Below are 19,105 nucleotides of genomic sequence, written 5' to 3'. Positions count from 1 at the left end.
TGAGTCATGTGAGTAAAAATAACTATCAAAACACTAAAACTAGGTGGGATGTGTAATTTTCATTTTTTTACCGAAAAAAATTGCGATTCACTTGAAAATGCGATTAAAATTAACTATTAAAATACTGAAAATAGAATTGATTTGTATTCCAAACTTTTTAACCAAAAAAAAAATAATTACTTAAAAATTTAGAATTGATTTGTATGTTCCAATGTTTTTACAAGAAAAAAACAATTCGATGGTATCATGCGGGTAAAATTAACTATTAAAATACTGAAAATGGAATCGATTTGTTTTCCAAATTTTCTTCAAGAAAAAAAAACGAGTCACTTGAAAAACTATAATCGATTCGTAAGTTCCAATTTATTTACAGGAAAAAAAAATACAATTCACTTGAGTCATGTGAGTAAAAATAACTATCAAAACACTAAAACTAGGTGGGATGTGTAATTTTCATTTTTTTACCGAAAAAAATTGCGATTCACTTGAAAATGCGATTAAAATTAACTATTAAAATACTGAAAATAGAATCGATTTGTATTCCAAATTTTTTAACCAAAAAAAAACTAATTACTTAAAAATTTAGAATTAATTTGTATGTTCCAATGTTTTTACAAGAAAAAAACAATTCGATGGTATCATGCGGGTAAAATTAACTACTAAAATACTGAAAATGGAATCGATATGTTTTCCAAATTTTCTTCAAGAAAAAAAAACGAATCACTTGAAAAACTAGAATCGATTTTTAAGTTCCAATTTATTTACAGAACAAAAAATACAATTCACTTGAGTCATGTGAGTAAAAATAACTATCAAAACACTGAAACTAGGTGGGATGTGAAATTTTCAATTTTTTACCAGAAAAAATACGATTCACTTGACTCATGCGATTAAAATTAACTATTAAAATACTGAAAATAGAATCGATTTGTATTCCAAATTTTTTAACCAAAAAAAAACTAATTACTTAAAAATTTAGAATTGATTTGTATGTTCCAATGTTTTTACAAGAAAAAAACAATTCGATGGTATCATGCGGGTAAAATTAACTACTAAAATACTGAAATTGGAATCGATTTGTTTTCCAAATTTTCTTCAAGAAAAAAAAAACGAATCACTTGAAAAACTAGAATCGATTTGTAAGTTCCAATTTATTTACAGAACAAAAAATACAATTCACTTGAGTCATGTGAGTAAAAATAACTATCAAAACACTAAAACTAGGTGGGATGTGTAATTTTAATTTTTTTACCGAAAAAAATTGCGATTCACTTCAAAATGCGATTAAAATTAACTATTAAAATACTGAAAATAGAATCGACTTGTATTCCAAATTTTTTAGCCAAAAAAAAAAACTAATTACTTAAAAATTTAGAATTGATTTGTATGTTCCAATGTTTTTACAAGAAAAAAACAATTCGATGGTATCATGCGGGTAAAATTAACTACTAAAATACTGAAAATGGAATCGATTTGTTTTCCAAATTTTCTTCAAGAAAAAAAAACGAATCACTTGAAAAACTAGAATCGATTTGTAAGTTCCAATTTATTTACAGAACAAAAAATACAATTCACTTAAGTCATGTGAGTAAAAATAACTATCAAAACACTGAAACTAGGTGGGATGTGTAATTTTCAACTTTTTACCAGAAAAAATACGATTCACTTGACTCGTGCGATTAAAATTAACTATTAAAAAACTGAAAACAGAATCGATTTGTATTCCAAATTTTTTTACCGAAAAAAAACTAATTACTTAAAAAACTAGAATTGAATTGTATGTTTCAATGTTTTTACAAGAAAAAAAACGATTCGTTGGTATCATGCGGGTAAAATTAACTACTAAAATACTGAAATTGGAATCGATTTGTTTTCCAAATTTTCTTCAAGAAAAAAAAACGAATCACTTGAAAAACTAGAATCGATTTGTAAGTTCCAATTTATTTACAGGAAAAAAAAATACAATTCACTTGAGTCATGTGAGTAAAAATAACTATCAAAACACTGAAACTAGGTATGATGTGTAATTTTCATTTTTTTACCGAAAAAAATTGCGATTCACTTGAAAATGCGATTAAAATTAACTATTAAAATACTGAAAATAGAATTAATTTGTATTCCAAATTTTTTAACCAAAAAAAAAACTAATTACTTAAAAATTTAGAATTGATTTGTATGTTCCAATGTTTTTACAAGAAAAAAACAATTCGATGGTATCATGCGGGTAAAATTAACTACTAAAATACTGAAATTGGAATCGATTTGTTTTCCAAATTTTCTTCAAGAAAAAAAAAACGAATCACTTGAAAAACTAGAATCGATTTGTAAGTTCCAATTTATTTACAGAACAAAAAACACAATTCACATGTGTCATGTGAGTAAAAATAACTATCAAAACACTAAAACTAGGTGGGATGTGTAATTTTCATTTTTTTACCGAAAAAAATTGCGATTCACTTGAAATTGCGATTAAAATTAACTATTAAAATACTGAAAATAGAATCGATTTGTATTCCAAATTTTTTAACCAAAAAAAAACAAATTACTTAAAAATTTAGAATTGATTTGTATGTTCCAATGTTTTTACAAGAAAAAAACAATTCGATGGTATCATGCGGGTAAAATTAACTACTAAAATACTGAAATTGGAATCGATTTGTTTTCCAAATTTTCTTCAAGAAAAAAAAACGAATCACTTGAAAAACTATAATCGATTCGTAAGTTCCAATTTATTTACAGGAAAAAAAATACAATTCACTTGAGTCATGTGAGTAAAATTAACTATCAAAACACTAAAACTAGGTGGGATGTGTAATTTTCATTTTTTTACCGAAAAAAATTGCGATTCACTTGAAAATGCGATTGAAATTAACTATTAAAATACTGAAAATAGAATCGATTTGTATTCCAAATTTTTTAACCAAAAAAAAAACTAATTACTTAAAAATTTAGAATTGATTTGAATGTTCCAATGTTTTTACAAGAAAAAAAACTATTCGATGGTATCATGCGGGTAAAATTAACTACTAAAATACTGAAAATGGAATCGATTTGTTTTCCAAATTTTCTTCAAGAAAAAAAAACGAATCACTTGAAAAACTAGAATCGATTTGTAAGTTCCAATTTATTTACAGAACAAAAAATACAATTCACTTGAGTCATGTGAGTAAAAATAACTATCAAAACACTGAAACTAGGTGGGATGTGTAATTTTTAATTTTTTACCAGAAAAAATACGATTCACTTGACTCATACGATTAAAATTAACTATTAAAATACTGAAAATAGAAACGATTTGTATTTCAAGTTTTTTAACCAAAAAAAAACTAATTACTTAAAAATTTAGAATTGATTTGTATGTTCCAATGTTTTTACAAGAAAAAAACAATTCGATGGTATCATGCGGGTAAAATTAACTACTAAAATACTGAAATTGGAATCGATTTGTTTTCCAAATTTTCTTCAAGAAAAAAAAAACGAATCACTTGAAAAACTATAATCGATTCGTAAGTTCCAATTTATTTACAGGAAAAAAAATACAATTCACTTGAGTCATGTGAGTAAAATTAACTATCAAAACACTAAAACTAGGTGGGATGTGTAATTTTCATTTTTTTACCGAAAAAAATTGCGATTCACTTGAAAATGCGATTGAAATTAACTATTAAAATACTGAAAATAGAATCGATTTGTATTCCAAATTTTTTAACCAAAAAAAAACTAATTACTTAAAAATTTAGAATTGATTTGAATGTTCCAATGTTTTTACAAGAAAAAAACTATTCGATGGTATCATGCGGGTAAAATTAACTACTAAAATACTGAAAATGGAATCGATTTGTTTTCCAAATTTTCTTCAAGAAAAAAAAACGAATCACTTGAAAAACTAGAATCGATTTGTAAGTTCCAATTTATTTACAGAACAAAAAATACAATTCACTTGAGTCATGTGAGTAAAAATAACTATCAAAACACTGAAACTAGGTGGGATGTGTAATTTTTAATTTTTTACCAGAAAAAATACGATTCACTTGACTCATGCGATTAAAATTAACTATTAAAATACTGAAAATAGAATCGATTTGTATTCCAAGTTTTTTAACCAAAAAAAAACTAATTACTTAAAAATTTAGAATTGATTTGTATGTTCCAATGTTTTTACAAGAAAAAAACAATTCGATGGTATCATGCGGGTAAAATTAACTACTAAAATACTGAAATTGGAATCGATTTGTTTTCCAAATTTTCTTCAAGAAAAAAAAAACGAATCACTTGAAAAACTATAATCGATTCGTAAGTTCCAATTTATTTACAGGAAAAAAAATACAATTCACTTGAGTCATGTGAGTAAAATTAACTATCAAAACACTAAAACTAGGTGGGATGTGTAATTTTCATTTTTTTACCGAAAAAAATTGCGATTCACTTGAAAATGCGATTGAAATTAACTATTAAAATACTGAAAATAGAATCGATTTGTATTCCAAATTTTTTAACCAAAAAAAAAACTAATTACTTAAAAATTTAGAATTGATTTGAATGTTCCAATGTTTTTACAAGAAAAAAAACTATTCGATGGTATCATGCGGGTAAAATTAACTACTAAAATACTGAAAATGGAATCGATTTGTTTTCCAAATTTTCTTCAAGAAAAAAAAAACGAATCACTTGAAAAACTAGAATCGATTTGTAAGTTCCAATTTATTTACAGAACAAAAAATACAATTCACTTGAGTCATGTGAGTAAAAATAACTATCAAAACACTGAAACTAGGTGGGATGTGTAATTTTTAATTTTTTACCAGAAAAAATACGATTCACTTGACTCATGCGATTAAAATTAACTATTAAAATACTGAAAACAGAATCGATTTGTATTCCAAATTTTTTTACCGAAAAAAAAACTAATTACTTAAAAAACTAGAATTGAATTGTATGTTTCAATGTTTTTACAAGAAAAAAAAACGATTCTTTGGTATCATGCGGGTAAAATTAACTACTAAAATACTGAAATTGGAATCGATTTGTTTTCCAATTTTTCTTCAAGAAAAAAAAACGAATCACTTGAAAAACTAGAATCGATTTGTAAGTTCCAATTTATTTACAGAACAAAAAATACAATTCACTTGAGTCATTTGAGTAAAAATAACTATCAAAACACTGAAACTAGGTATGATGTGTAATTTTCATTTTTTTACCGAAAAAAAATACGATTCACTTGACTCATGCGATTAAAATTAACTATTAAAATACTGAAAATAGAATCGATTTGTTTTCCAAATTTTTTTACCGAAAAAAAACTAATTACTTAAAAAACTAGAATTGATTTGTATGTTTCCATGTTTTTACAAGAAAAAAAACGATTCGTTGGTATCATGCGGGTAAAATTAACTACTAAAATACTGAAATTGGAATCGATTTGTTTTCCAAATTTTCTTCAAGAAAAAAAAACGAATCACTTGAAAAACTAGAATCGATTTGTAAGTTCCAATTTATTTTCAGAAAAAAAAATACAATTCACTTGATTCATGCGAGTAAAATTAAATACCAAAACACTGAAACTAGAATCGATGGGTAATTTTCATTTTTTTACCGAAAAAAATAAAATTCACTTGAATCATGTGGGTAAAAATAACTATTAAAACACTGAAAATAGAATCGATTTGTAATTTTCAAACTTTTTTTTCTCACAGAAAAAAAAACGATTCACTTGAATCATGTGGGTAAAATAACTACCAAACATTGAAATTAGAATTGATTTGTGTTGTTTCAATTTTGTTTACACAAAAAAAACGATTCACTGTAATCATGCGGTTAAAATTAACTACCAAAATACTGAAATAAGAATTGATTTGTAAGTTGTTTATTATGCGAAATGTTAAGGGGCTGAAAATTAATTGGTTCAACAATATTTTTTTTGTTTTTGTTACAATTTGTGTGAATTGAGTTTTTCGATTCAAAACTTAAACGAAAATTTTTGTCGAACTGAAACTGGTTTGACCCTTACGGGATTTTGAAACTCGTAAATTATTAGATAAAATTTTTGTTCATCTCTAATTGTGAATTGAAACACGAAACTAAAGAAAAACATTTTGGAAAAACTAAAACAACGAAAAATTATCCTTAAATATAGAAGAAAAAGCTCATAAAGTTTTATAGAAAAAAAACTCAATGCAGTATGTGGATCATGAAATAAAATTTTGGATACGTTTTTGAAACTGTTTTGTAGACGATCAGGTTGTATTCACATTTTAAGTCCTCAAACTAACAACTTCCGCAATTCCTCAATTCTCTAACGTTTCTTTTTTTCAGGTGCTTAAACTAGCTCGCCACTCCACCGGTCTTCAATCACTAGGCTTCACTCTCAAACAGAGCTACAAAGAACTAGGTCTACTGATGTTGTTCTTAGCTATAGGCGTGATGGTGTTCTCAAGTCTGGTTTACTTTGCTGAGAGGGATGATCCGACAACTAGTTTCAGTTCGATCCCCGCTTCTTTCTGGTGGGCTGTCATCACAATGACAACTGTCGGTTAGTATCATTTCCTAGTTTCATTTTGCTTCAGAGCAGAACATTCTATAGAGCTGCACTTAGAGCAGAATTTCATCCATACGGCAGAATTTACCATTTTTTGGAAATCCGATAGGATAATTTTATCAATTCATCTTGAAGCAATAATTACTTTGCTTCTGCTGGTGTTCAAATTCACTAATTAAAAATTCGAACAATGATTTTACAATCATAATTTTGGTCTAAAATAGTAAAAACTGCGTGTGTTATTTTGATTGTGCAATTTAAAGCAACAAAACATCTTTAAAAGCAATTAAAAAATGATGCGTGACTTGAGCATAATAAAAATTCTTTGAAAAATTATCCTTTCTGGTTGCTTCAACCTAAACTAAACGTTTTGCGTAGTACATAAGCAATAGCATCGGTATCTTGCATCGGGAAATTTTGTTAATAAATGGAGACACGCAGTGTCGAGATGTGAACAAACTTCGAGATGCAACAAAGGCTGTTGCTTATCTGGTATAGAACACATGAGAAAAAATCGAACAAAATGAAAGCAGACACATTCGAAAAAATTTTCACGCTAGCACGCGATTTTTTATTCTAATTTGTTAGGGTTGATTGTACTAGGAAAGATATTGAACTGTGTTTCTTTTTCATATATAATAAACTAGAGAAGTATTTGAAAAACTAGTGCAATTTTTGAATATTGCACTAGTGTTTCAATTATTGAACTAATTTTTCAAATATCGCAGTAGTGTTTCAAACATTGCATTAGTTTTTCAGTTTGGCGTGAAAACATAGTGAAGACGTGTTTGTTACCAACCCTTAAAAAGTCAAGTTTTTCTGTTTCGTAGAGTAGAGTCATTTTGACTTCTGGTGATCAATGCTTTAGCGAATTTGATCTTGTTTTCTTTTTGTTGGAGAAAAAATTCATCTCTGAAAAGTTTGAATAAAAATTTTGCAATCGTTTTGTTAATCTATGACCACAATTATACTACTGTCTGTAATTCTGAATCCGCTTTTTAAATCAAAAATCAATTGTCTTTGAAAATACAGAATTAAGGTGAAGTGTGATTTCCCAACATGCTTTGAGGGTTTTGTGGAGGCGCGTTAATCTGGAACGAAAAAAATTGCCCAATTCTTGTCAACTGTGACAACAGTGTTTCAATAGTGTGAAACGCAGAACCATCGCGCTGAACCATTCTTGAAATAAATATTCAGTTTCAAAAATACTGTTCGCTAATTATATTTTTTTGAATCACGACAACCATTATACTGCGAAATTTTTATTTTGGAAAATTTTTTGCTTTTGTCGCCAAAACAAAGGAGAGAAAACGGAAAGATTTTGAACACTGTTCTTTTTTTTCGTGTTTAGATTTGGTAAACCTTTGGGATCAATTGATCAATATTCACACTTTCCATCAGTGTATGGCAAATTTAGGGCTTTAATTGAGTAGTTAGGGCTTTAATTGTCTTTTAAAATAAATCTTGCATTTTGTAAGTAAAAATTTTAAAGAAAAAAAATCAATCAATTTACATGCATTATTAAACCTTTTTTTATGTTTTTTGAATTTTCATCAAACTGATTGAATTGATCCTTTATTATCTTTTTCTAGTTTCTTTGGAGCAAATCAAATTTATTTGTCACTGCTGCAGTTTTTATTCTAGTATCTCAGTGAACGGTCGTTGAAAAATTTTTTTGCAATTTAACAATATCATAACCTAATAAAGAAAACCAGAAAGTCAGAAAATCTGAAAATTATCTGCTAAGAAGCATAAAATAGAGTTGATGCGGTTAACAGCAATCATTTGACGTAAAATTTTTTGTGTTACTAATTGGTGTTCGCTTTTTAACCCAATCGTAGGCGTAAGCTGTCAGAAGATTCAGCTCAGAAAAATTGAAGCCTTTTAACCTCCCTTCAAGCTTTGTGGGAGGAGCAGTTTTTAGGTAAGTTAAATTGGCGAATTTTTTACCAATCATATTGCAGCAAAACTAGAAATTAAAAAACAACGCTATAGTGCTTTTTTACTGCTTTTTATAGGGATAATTTTAGTACATACCAAAAAAAAGAACAATTGTTTAGTAGATCCGTTAAATTTCTGAATTGAAAGGAAGGTTTGAAACATATTGGATGCAGAAAAAACCGTAGCCTCGAAGAAAAAAAAAAAAGATTTTCTCTAAACCTGATAACGAAACCAGTTTCTCAAAGTCTTTCGTGTAGCGTCGATTCCAAAACTATAGAGTAAGAAACGTAGTTTCTACCTCATTTAAGCAGTTTTAAGTCTATAAGTAAGAATCATTATACTACAGTGATTTTTTTTTTCAAAAAACGTTTTTTGCAACTCGAGCGCTTTGTTATAACTCTATAGGAATGTTCGATGCGATCCTAGATTTCCCAATTCGGGAGTCTTCCGGTGAACAGTTTTTGTTATTAGTTAGTTGGTTTGACTAACAAGTTATTTTAAAATTTAGTTAGTTTAATAATTCTCAATGCAGTTAGTTAGCTGTAGTTCTCAACACCCCTGCTTCAATTTAATTGGAGCTCAAAACTGTTCTAACAAAATGAAGAATAGCTCTAGTAGATCTAACTATTGCGCTACTAGACTTAATTGATATTTCAATAATTGGGATTTTGTATTAGGATGAAATATCCACAAAACTTTTCGATATTTTAGTGAAAAAATTTTGTTTCGACTTTTGAAGAATACGACGGAATGTTTGTGCCCGGGGTGGCTTTCTTTTCTCTACGCAAGTTTTGACTTTTCAATTTGCAATTTTTGCCGGCATTTGCAAAAATCATTCGAAATGTATTGTTATCCTAAAAATATTTCTCTTGTGATCATTTTTGTGTTCAAAATAATGGGTTTTAAAGATTGCCAAGTTGGTACTATCGATAAGTGATATAATTCGTGCTAATAACGTGCAAGCGGATATTTAACCCGTCTTAGAAATTGATAATTGAATTGAGGCGAACTATTCGGCCTATTTTATAGTTTGCTTAAAGCTAAATATCTAAAAGTGAAATATTTCATACTTTAAATAGCGTTTGGGGTGATGATTTAAAAAAAAACCCAAAAACCATTTAATTTTTTTGAACATTTTTTGAAATGTCATCCATTTTTAAAGGCGAAGACTACTTCATAGACCTTGAAATGCGGTGGTAACAATCAAGACTTTGCCCTGATACGAGCAGCCTGGTATACATTTGGCTTAATGATTCAACTTTTTCAAATTTTACAAAAACCTATTCCATACAATTTAAAAGATATGCATTTGAATCGAAACCTAGCTAGAATCAGAGCTAAAGAGAGCCTATGTTACAATAAGCTTGTTTTTGAGTGTCAAAATTGATTTTATGGGTATTCGGAATACAGTCTCGCATAATATTCAATCAAAAAAATCAATTATAATAAATTTTTGCTGTTTAGAGAATTGTAATCTATTCCCATATCGCCCTCAGACAACAAAATGGAAATAAAAATTGATTTTAATCCATTGTTTTATCAATTTGCAATGAATTATAAACTATAACCTATTTAAAATAAATTATAATGAATTTTCTTCCACTTACGTTTTTTTTCAAGACGTGCAATTTTTATGCAAACTTACGTAAAGTGAAAACAAAATTGCCTTTAATTGTGCCTATAGAAAATAAAAATTTGAAAGCTATGAAACTGTGAAATATTTTCATTTATTTCATAGACTGGATTGGTTTGCAAAAAGTTTAGGTTTTTCTAAGCAAGGTTCAAAGCTATGAAACTTCAAAATATTTTAGGTTATTTCATAAATTGAATCAGCTCGCGAAAAATTTAGGTTTTTCTACGCAAGCTTTTTAGGCTAGAAATTTTGAAATAGTTCAAGTTATTTCATTAAAAGAGTCGCCAGCAGAAAAACGTCAGTTTTTCTAAGCAAGCTTTTAAAGCTATGAAACTTTGAATTATTTAAAGTTATTTCATACAGTGAATCGGTTTGTGAAAATTTGTTTTTACGGGCGAGCTTTAAAAGCTGTGAAAATTTTCAAATTACTCCTTGGACTGAATCGGTTTGCAAACATTTTCAGTTTTTCTATGCAAGCTTTTAAGCTATGAAACGTTGAAATAATTCATTTACTTCATAGACCGAATCAGTTCGCAAAATTTTTTTTCTTAGCGTAGAGGTTGCTGTTTTTGACAGACAGAATTGACACAAAATTTTGGGAAAAAAGTTGGACATGTACTGTCTAGCCTTGAAGCTGGAACGAGTTCATCTTCTTCTGATGGTTGCGGTGAATGCTTCTGAAATTTAACGCTCCATAGCCTTTTAAAAATTGTCTCCTGATAACTCCTAAGCATTGCGTTCAGTTAAACATTGCGTCCACAGCGCATTCGGAGTTTCATTTTTTATATAAGAAGATAAATTATTATCCATGAAACTCTAGTGCGGGGTTGATTTCTCAGACTTCAAATAGTAAAAAAATATTTCTATCAAATTTTATGGCACTGGATACCATCGCAAGCTTTTATCTGGCGAAGTTAAAATTTGCGGAAACGATATGTTTTTTATAACTTGGCATCTTAAGAAAAAACGTTTTCTTTTAAACTGAATTGATTGAACACAAAGACGACTCTTTACAAAACAAAATTGCTCGTGACAGGGCGGAGCCCTGAATGTTCCGACTGTCTTTTAATGTCTTTGGAGAGTGTTCGCTTTAAAAAAAAATTATGAGTTTTAAAGAAAGATTTTTTAAATCGTCACCCCACACGCCATATAAAAAACAAAATAATAGATTTCGCTCCTAGTAGCGTAGAAACTATGACAATTAGCCTGTTTTAACCAATTTGGAACGAATTATACGAATTCAACCTCCGCCTACGCGTGAATAGCGCGAAATATATCGCGCAATAATTGTCCCAAATTAGCCATATTTGCTAACTTTAAACCCTCATAAATTTATGAAAAATAATCACAGGTAAAATATCTTTTCAAATTTGAGCTCAACACAACAATACTTTTTGGCTGATATAGAAAAATTCCGTCAAAAACTCTTTAGTTTTAAAATCAGAAATTTGTCTGAAGAAAAAAAACCACTCCGAGCACAACAATATTCTTAATTAAATATTCAGTTACTTTCGTTACGAAAGTCGGAACAGAAATGAACGAATTGTACAACAGTTTGGCAATTTGAAAACAACTTGATAGAAGGATTTAGGAAATGATAGATTGATTTTTTTTATATTGCAAGCAAACTTTTCTCTTCAGTGCAGAGTTTTCGGCTATGATGATCATAATCGTTCTGGTTTCGGACCATTGAAGCGCACTTTGAACAAAACTTGTGCTGACAACTGGGGCATTTAAACACACCCACTTCAGATTTAGCTCTGGTCAGAATAAATTGACACTTTGGACATCGCTCGATTGCAATCGAAGTCTCGATGGTTCCCACGCGAACCCACTGTTTCACGTAACCTAAAAATGCTTTTTCCAAAATGTTGTCAAGTTCGTCGTGAGCTGAGAAGTTATCTTTCAAGTCATAATTGAGAATTTGATGGCCGCAAATTTTATTTTCTTCAAATAAGCTCATTCCTGGGCATTTCAAGCCATCGCTGAAAAACGCCTCCGAGCTTATTTGTTCATCAACTATGATACTTAGACATTTAAAGCAAAACGTGCAACCGCATAAAGCTAAGCGGTTAACTTGAATCGAGTTCGAAAGATCTGAAAATTCATCGGCAGAATGAGTATGGTAATCTTTTTTGTTTTTTGGTTTCCAGACCAAAACTTTTTTCAGACATTTGCGACATCGGTTTTCAAACAAAATGCTTTTAGGAGAATTTGCTGCTTCTATTTTTCGTTTTACAATCTCCCACACAAACTTTTCGGCTCGTACTAAATCTCTTTTCGAATTTTCAGTGGTTATCAATTCGACTTCTGGTAAAGTCAAATCGTCTTCTTGTGGTGTAGTTGTAATCGAAATTGAAACGTGGCGGAATTTTTCTTCAAATTCTTCGATTGCGTAGTAAAGAGCAACCATTTCTTTTCTCTGCAACCGAATTAAAACTTTAGTTTGATCCGAAGGTTTTTCGCTTTTTAATTTGGCCGCAAGAAAATCTGGAACTATTTTCTTGATTTTTGATAAAACTTCGTCTTTACTATCGCCATAAACTTCCAGCGTCGGCGGCTTTGAATAGCAGAGAACCAATTTGACGCTAAATGATTTTTGGAACCTTTTCGCGAAATCGGATATAAATTCTCTCATCCATTTTTTATTTTTCTTGTTTATTTCATCGACTCCAGGAATATGCCAACTTAAACTTTCAAACGTTTCATTTTCTTTAAGATCTTCAACTAACTTATCAACAATCTCCGAATCTGTTTTTCCAATCGGCGAAAACACAAATCGATCTTTCAATGTCTTGACTTTGACTTGCGGGTAATTTTCATCGACTAATTTTTGTACTGAGGGGTAAATTTTAGTCTCGATAACTTGAACTTCCCTGACATTAGACATGAAAGCTCTAGCATTTACAAACATGCTATATTCCGTTGACATACTATGAATTTTTTTGAAATTACTTGTTACAAAAGATGCAACATTTTGAGCCGTGAACCTTATTTTGCAGCAACGCGATTTCGATTTATCCTCGTATTCGTTTTCAACAGTAACAGAACTCCAACTTTTCAATGTTTCTTCGTCCGAACAATATTTCTTCAAATCTTGAATTGCTGCTTTTAATTTTGATCGAATTTCAGGACTTATGTTTCGAACTATGACAGTAACATTTTCATCCCAACCTCCGACAAAAGTTGCTCTTAGAAGCCTTACTTCTTTAAAATCGAGCTTCAGTCCCGTTTTGAATTTGCAAATTTCGTTTCTGTAAGCCGGATAAAACATCAAGGCGTCTTTTGCTTTAATTTCTGCTTTCTTGGATAGAATATCTGATTTTAAAGACGATTTAGTGAGCAGCCCCTTAACTTCACAAGATGATCCATAGAGCCGAATTTGTCCGGCTTCGAAGAGAAATTGAACCACCGCCCCTGAATTTATCTCAAGTTCTTTCATGTAAAAACCTGAAGGCTTACTTTTCAGCAAGGAACCCAAAACCCTAGGACTTATGAACTCTTCACGATATTTATCAACAAAAGACTTTAGACATAATTCTGAAGTATCTTCAGCTTTTTTGACCATGTCACAAGTGTCTTGCCATCGCTTATTTGAATGCTGCATAATCATTTCATCGCTAATTCGACAAGCTTGTTGCATATAAACCGGTCCTGGGTAAGTTTTAAAGAGATCAGTAAATATCAAGTACGTGTTTCTCACAACGTCGCCATGTTTAAAAACTGCTGATTCGTCCGATAGGAAAACTTTCAGTAAATGCCTGTGATTTTCACTGGTAGGAGAATCTATTCCAGGCGGGGTCTCGCAATATTTTCGATTAATACTTGATGGAGTTAGCAAAGAATAACCGGCTTTTATCAGATCTTTGTCATGCAACTCCACAATATTATGGAAGAACCCAGAAATCAATGCAGAACACAAATGTTTTCGCACATCATCCAAGTTTAAACCCGTTTCTATAATACCGTTTCCAAGCTTATTCTGTCGTTTCAATGTCACGTAAACAAGATCGATTGACTTTTGAACTTGTTTTAAGGCTTCAAAGTTTACTCCCAAATCATGACACCAATTTTCAACACCACCTTTTTTAGTCAATAACCATTTAGTTTTAAGTGTTATGACTTCTGATTTTTCAGCGTTTTTGTAAATTTCTAAGAATGTTCTGAAGATTTTAAACCATGTAAACGCATCACCAAATTCGTCCAAGTAAAACTTTCGGTGATCATTACCGCTATCCGTGGATCGTTTAACGTACTTTTTAGTATTTATTTTGATGTCATAAGAATTACGTAATACAACTGCCAACTGAATAGCGTAACCAAGCATTCCAAATTTCCTAGCTGACAAAATCATTCGAACGCCTTCAAGCGAAACTTCGCTCAGCAACTCAGAGGCTAGTTTTCCGTCATTTGTCAAACTAACTTCACCCTTTTCGTTTTTCTCGATAAACTCGAGGTTCAATAATCTTTCTTCAGCGTAAAGTAACGATTCTTTGTCAGGCTGGGCGTCAGGCATTAATTCTAACCGCTCAATTGATCCAAAAACGTCAACGGCATAAAGATATAGTTCATCTATAGGACAGTGCTTAAGCTCGGGTTCATCGAATTCTGCTAATTTTTGAAACTCTTCATCTGAAATTAGCCGGTAACAGGTCCCAGGTTCGATTCGCCCAGCCCGACCTTTTCTTTGATTGGCAGACGCTTGAGATGTTTTCTGGAGTTCTAACGCTGTAACTCGTAATTGATGATCGTAAGTTTTTTTTCGAACTTGTAAAACATCGATTACAAATTTAACACCAGGAATCGTTAGTGATGTTTCTGCTATATTGGTGCAACAGATAACTTTGCGAACATAATCATTATTTACACCAAATATTGAATTCCATTTTCCTGTCAATTTTGCTCTTTCAGTTATCAAGTCAAGAGCAGTATAGATTTCAGCTTTTCCTGGAAGAAAAATCAACACATCTCCTTCATCTTGCGGATGAACTTGTTCAAATAAGATATCAACTGCATGTTTGATCAAAGGGTGAACTCTTGAGTTTTCACTTGGAGGCACATTATGTTCATCAAACGAACTCAAGACCCGTGATCTATTTTCTAGAGCTGGTTGATAAATTTCTTCAACATCGAAAAGTTTCCCGTCACATTCGACTATAGGACAGTTTCCGAAATACTCTGCGAATTGATTTTGGTTAATCGAAGCTGACATTACGATCACTTTCAGGGTGTTATTATCACGTTTCACCATTCGTCTTAAAAGGGCCATTAGCAAATCCGTTTCTTTATTTCTTTCGTGCGCTTCGTCTATGATTATACAGTCATAATAAGTCGAATCTTGCTGGTGTTTCAATACTTGCAACAAAAGACCTTCTGTGACAAACTCAATTCGAGTTCCGTAACTGAGTTTTTGGCTATTTCTTCTCTCTTCTGGAGGCTGACCTCTCGACCCGATTCGATATCCAACCCATCCGCCTAATTCCGCCGCTGTTCCCTGTAGAATATCCTCGTTTTTGTTTTCATGTTCCCAAAAATTACGATTGCGGGTCCAAGTATCGCCGGGATTTATAACTTCGTTTTTATACCCGATTCGGTCGTTAATGTCCAAAGCGCGATCTTCAAAGCCACACGACGAATACAAAGGATAAGCTACGATTGAAGCCGTTTTAGAGTTCATTGGTCTTTTTTTCAGGACTTTTTTTCCGATTTCTAGAACTATTTTTGCTGGATGAGTAGTCAAAACTTCCCGAATACTCCTGTGAAACCCTTTTAGCGATTGACGTAGCGGCTACCCTTCTAGGTTGGGTACAAACTACTCTAGGAGATCTATTTTCAGATTTTAAATTTTTGACAATATTGTGCAAATCATCGGCAATGTATTGAGGGACTTGTGTACTTTTTCCGCTGCCTGTGGAAGCCGTGATTATAATAACGTCATTAGTTTCGAGAGCCGAAATAAATTGGTGTCGTTTGCGAAATGTCGGCAATCTTTTTTCGCTCAATTCTTGATAACAACGATTGCTTTCGCGAGATAAACACATTCTCAGCTCTAAATTAATCGCAGCTCTGTTAACAATATTTTCCTGGTCTTTAACTAGCGTTTGTTTTAAATCAATTTCATTAAAAATCGATTTCAACGCAAAACTGAAAGGTTTCAGACGGTTTATTTCAATTTCGACCTCATACATCAATTTTTTGTACAATTCTTGATCGAAAGTTTTTTTCAATTTAAGTTCAAAACCACGAATGCAATCTTCGTACTCGGATATCTCGTTCGAAAATTTCATTAGTCTTTCAAAGAAGGCTTTTTTGAATTCTTCAATTTTTTGCCGATGGACCAAAATTTCGTTTTTTAGATCAAGATTTTTTTTCGATTTATTCTGAAGATCAGCTTCCAGTTTTGTCAATTTACAGGTCAAATCGTGAAATTCTCTTCTGTCATTGGCTTTTTGTCGTTTTAGGCTTTCGATTTGCGTTTTCTTATATTCAATTTCGTTTTTGTATGATTTTCGAACTTTCAATATTTCGTCGTTTACAAAATTGGCGCCTAGAATGTCATTGTTTTTGCCAGCTAATTCTTGGTTCTTGTTTTTGATTATTTCCATCTCTTCGTCGAATGATTTCTGTGCACATTTATCCATCATCAATTTTGCAGCAAAATCATTGTAAAATTTAACTTGCTCTGTAATTTCAAGGCCTAATTTGTCAATTCTAACATCTATTTTTTCTTTGGGTCTGTCCAAAACTTCCTTGGAATGAGTTTTCCAGGAGTTGAACCAGTCCAAATTACCGGGATGTTTTCTGAGACAATTTTCCAAAGTGCAGTTAAAAGCACAAGTTCCAAGTGATTTAAAAACATCTTGTCTCAATTTGATCAAACTTTGACTTTTCTGCGGAACTCCACGTTTAGAAGCATCTAAAATTTTCATCATCCAAAGTTGGGTTAAAATCGCTATTTTATTTTCTGCAACGCAAGACAGAATTTCCGGTTTTGTGAACATTTTTGGAATCTTCTCGTAAGTCGATAACTGAATTTTATCGTGAAAATTAGTCCAATCTTTAAATGTTGTCGAAAACTGCTTTAGTCTTGCAGAATTTCTAAGTTTTACTTGATTTTCCAGCATTTTATCCCAAATTGGTTTTCCCAAGTTTGGATCAGCAAAAATTTCTTTTGATTGTCTTTGAGATCGTTGTGAAATAAGTGTCTTCAGCTTTTTCAAATCAGACGGATGTTGATCGACCGCCCTTGAAAACAAAGCACTTAGTTCTTGGCATTCTTTCGAGTTGATTCCATAATCTGTAGCTAGTTTGAAAAAACATGAATCAATTTGACCCAACATCGAATTTTCCCACTTTGACGCATAACTTATCCAATTTTTTTCTGCTTGCTCCAAATTTTCTACGTTTTCAACCTTTTCTGGGGGTTCGTACTCCGAAGGTGGAACATTTCGTAGACTTACAGAAGCTTCAATTATTTTCTTGTCCCAAATCACGAGAAAAATATCCCCATCTAAATCACCGCCGCTCATTTTATCAGGGTCGGGCCTCGAACCTACAGTGCTAAATAAAATGATGTTTTTTAATTTCAAAACTGGATGATTTCTGGGTAACTTTACAGCTTTCAAAACCCTGACGTCTCCAGGAGCGTAGGAGGGACTTCTGTAAACTACAACTTCGCCTTGGATCAATCCTAGTTCACTGATTACAATACACTCGTTTTCTCTCAAGTAGTTCTGTAACTTTTCCGGATATGCCGCACCAGTTAGTAGTCGTGAACATGCCAGCGGTATTTGCAATCTTTGAGTCGTAACATTTTCAGCGACTTGATTCAACTGAATGAATTCTTGCGGAATTGACTTTGAGTTTTGATATTCAAGAAGTTTCTGGAATTTGTGAGTTTTGAGCTCGAGACAGTAAAATTCCAACGCATCGATAGGATTTTTTCCAACGTTTTCCAGCCTTTTCAGATAAGAGTCTTGAATGCTTGTCAAAAAGCTTTCATCAACATTTGCACTAAGCAATGTTACCAACTGCTTATTGAGTTTTCCAATTTTTGGCTTTTCAGTGGTTGCGAGGATTCCCAGTTTGTAGTCCAAAACTCCGGGATTGAAACTTTTTCCTTTCGCCATTGAAGGCCGAATCGTCAAAATTGGCTTTTCAGTTTCTTCAAAATCTAAAACTAATGTTCCTTTGCACAATTTTCCTTTTCCGCAGTATCGAATTTGCCAAATACTGGGAATTTCAAATTTCCATTTTTCTTTCAATTTTATGTCGTTTTCTCGAATCCAACTTGCTAGTTTGTAAGATATAATTCCACAGCCATCTGTGAAGTTATAATTTTCATTCTTGATATCTTCTGTGATTTTGAATTCGAAATTTTCAGGTAGTTTTACGATAGAATCGCATCCAGAAAAGAGCAATCCGACATATTTTGTACGTTTGGCAACTCCAAGTTTCGTTTGTAAATCATCAACGCTAACGATCATTTCATTTATTAGGTCAATAGAGTTACCCTCGTATTTTTCTCGCATGAAGTAAAAAGAACCTTTTTTCAACTGTGAATTACTGCAACCCAAAACTCTGAAAACCATGTCATTATTTGCAGTGATTCCACTATTCAAAGTTTTTTCGACGATGCTTTCTTTCAACATGGCTGTTGAAATCGTTCGTTCCCAGTTTTCAGGATTTTCTTCCGACACAAAGTTTATCACAATAAAATCTTGTAAAATATTGAAATCTTTTTTTCTCGTGTTGATATATTCAAAAAAAAGAGAATTCACGTCTTGCAAATAACCGTTTACGAAATTATCTTCGTTGACATCAAAATCAAACGAACGTATTTGAGGGCTTTTTTGAGATGTCTTTGTGGCTGAATGGCAAATGCTAGATTCCCACAGTGTTTTGAGAATTTCGACTTTTTTGGAAATTTTACTACTTGAAGGTTTGTCGAAAACATCGAAAACATTGTCCGACTCTTCATGACTTGTATTTTCCAT

At 31.5% G+C, this 19,105-nt stretch overlaps 1 protein-coding gene across 7 annotated transcripts in view; it reads left to right on the top strand.

Annotated features, from left to right (window-relative positions):
- The window catches only part of LOC134855630 (uncharacterized), a 139,023-nt gene that overhangs the window by 85,605 nt on the left and 34,313 nt on the right, over positions 1 to 19,105 (top strand). For all 7 annotated transcript variants that reach the window (XM_063872186.1, XM_063872187.1, XM_063872188.1 and 4 more), the window contains exon 10: positions 6,313 to 6,529. In XM_063872186.1, coding sequence (XP_063728256.1) covers positions 6,313 to 6,529 — 217 coding nt within the window. The remainder of the gene's footprint in view (positions 1 to 6,312; positions 6,530 to 19,105) is intronic.

The sequence above is a fragment of the Symsagittifera roscoffensis genome, chromosome 10 (assembly GCF_963678635.1).
Source record: "Symsagittifera roscoffensis chromosome 10, txSymRosc1.1, whole genome shotgun sequence".
Lineage (NCBI taxonomy): Eukaryota > Metazoa > Xenacoelomorpha > Acoela > Convolutidae > Symsagittifera > Symsagittifera roscoffensis.
This window is presented reverse-complemented; position numbering and strand designations above follow the sequence as displayed.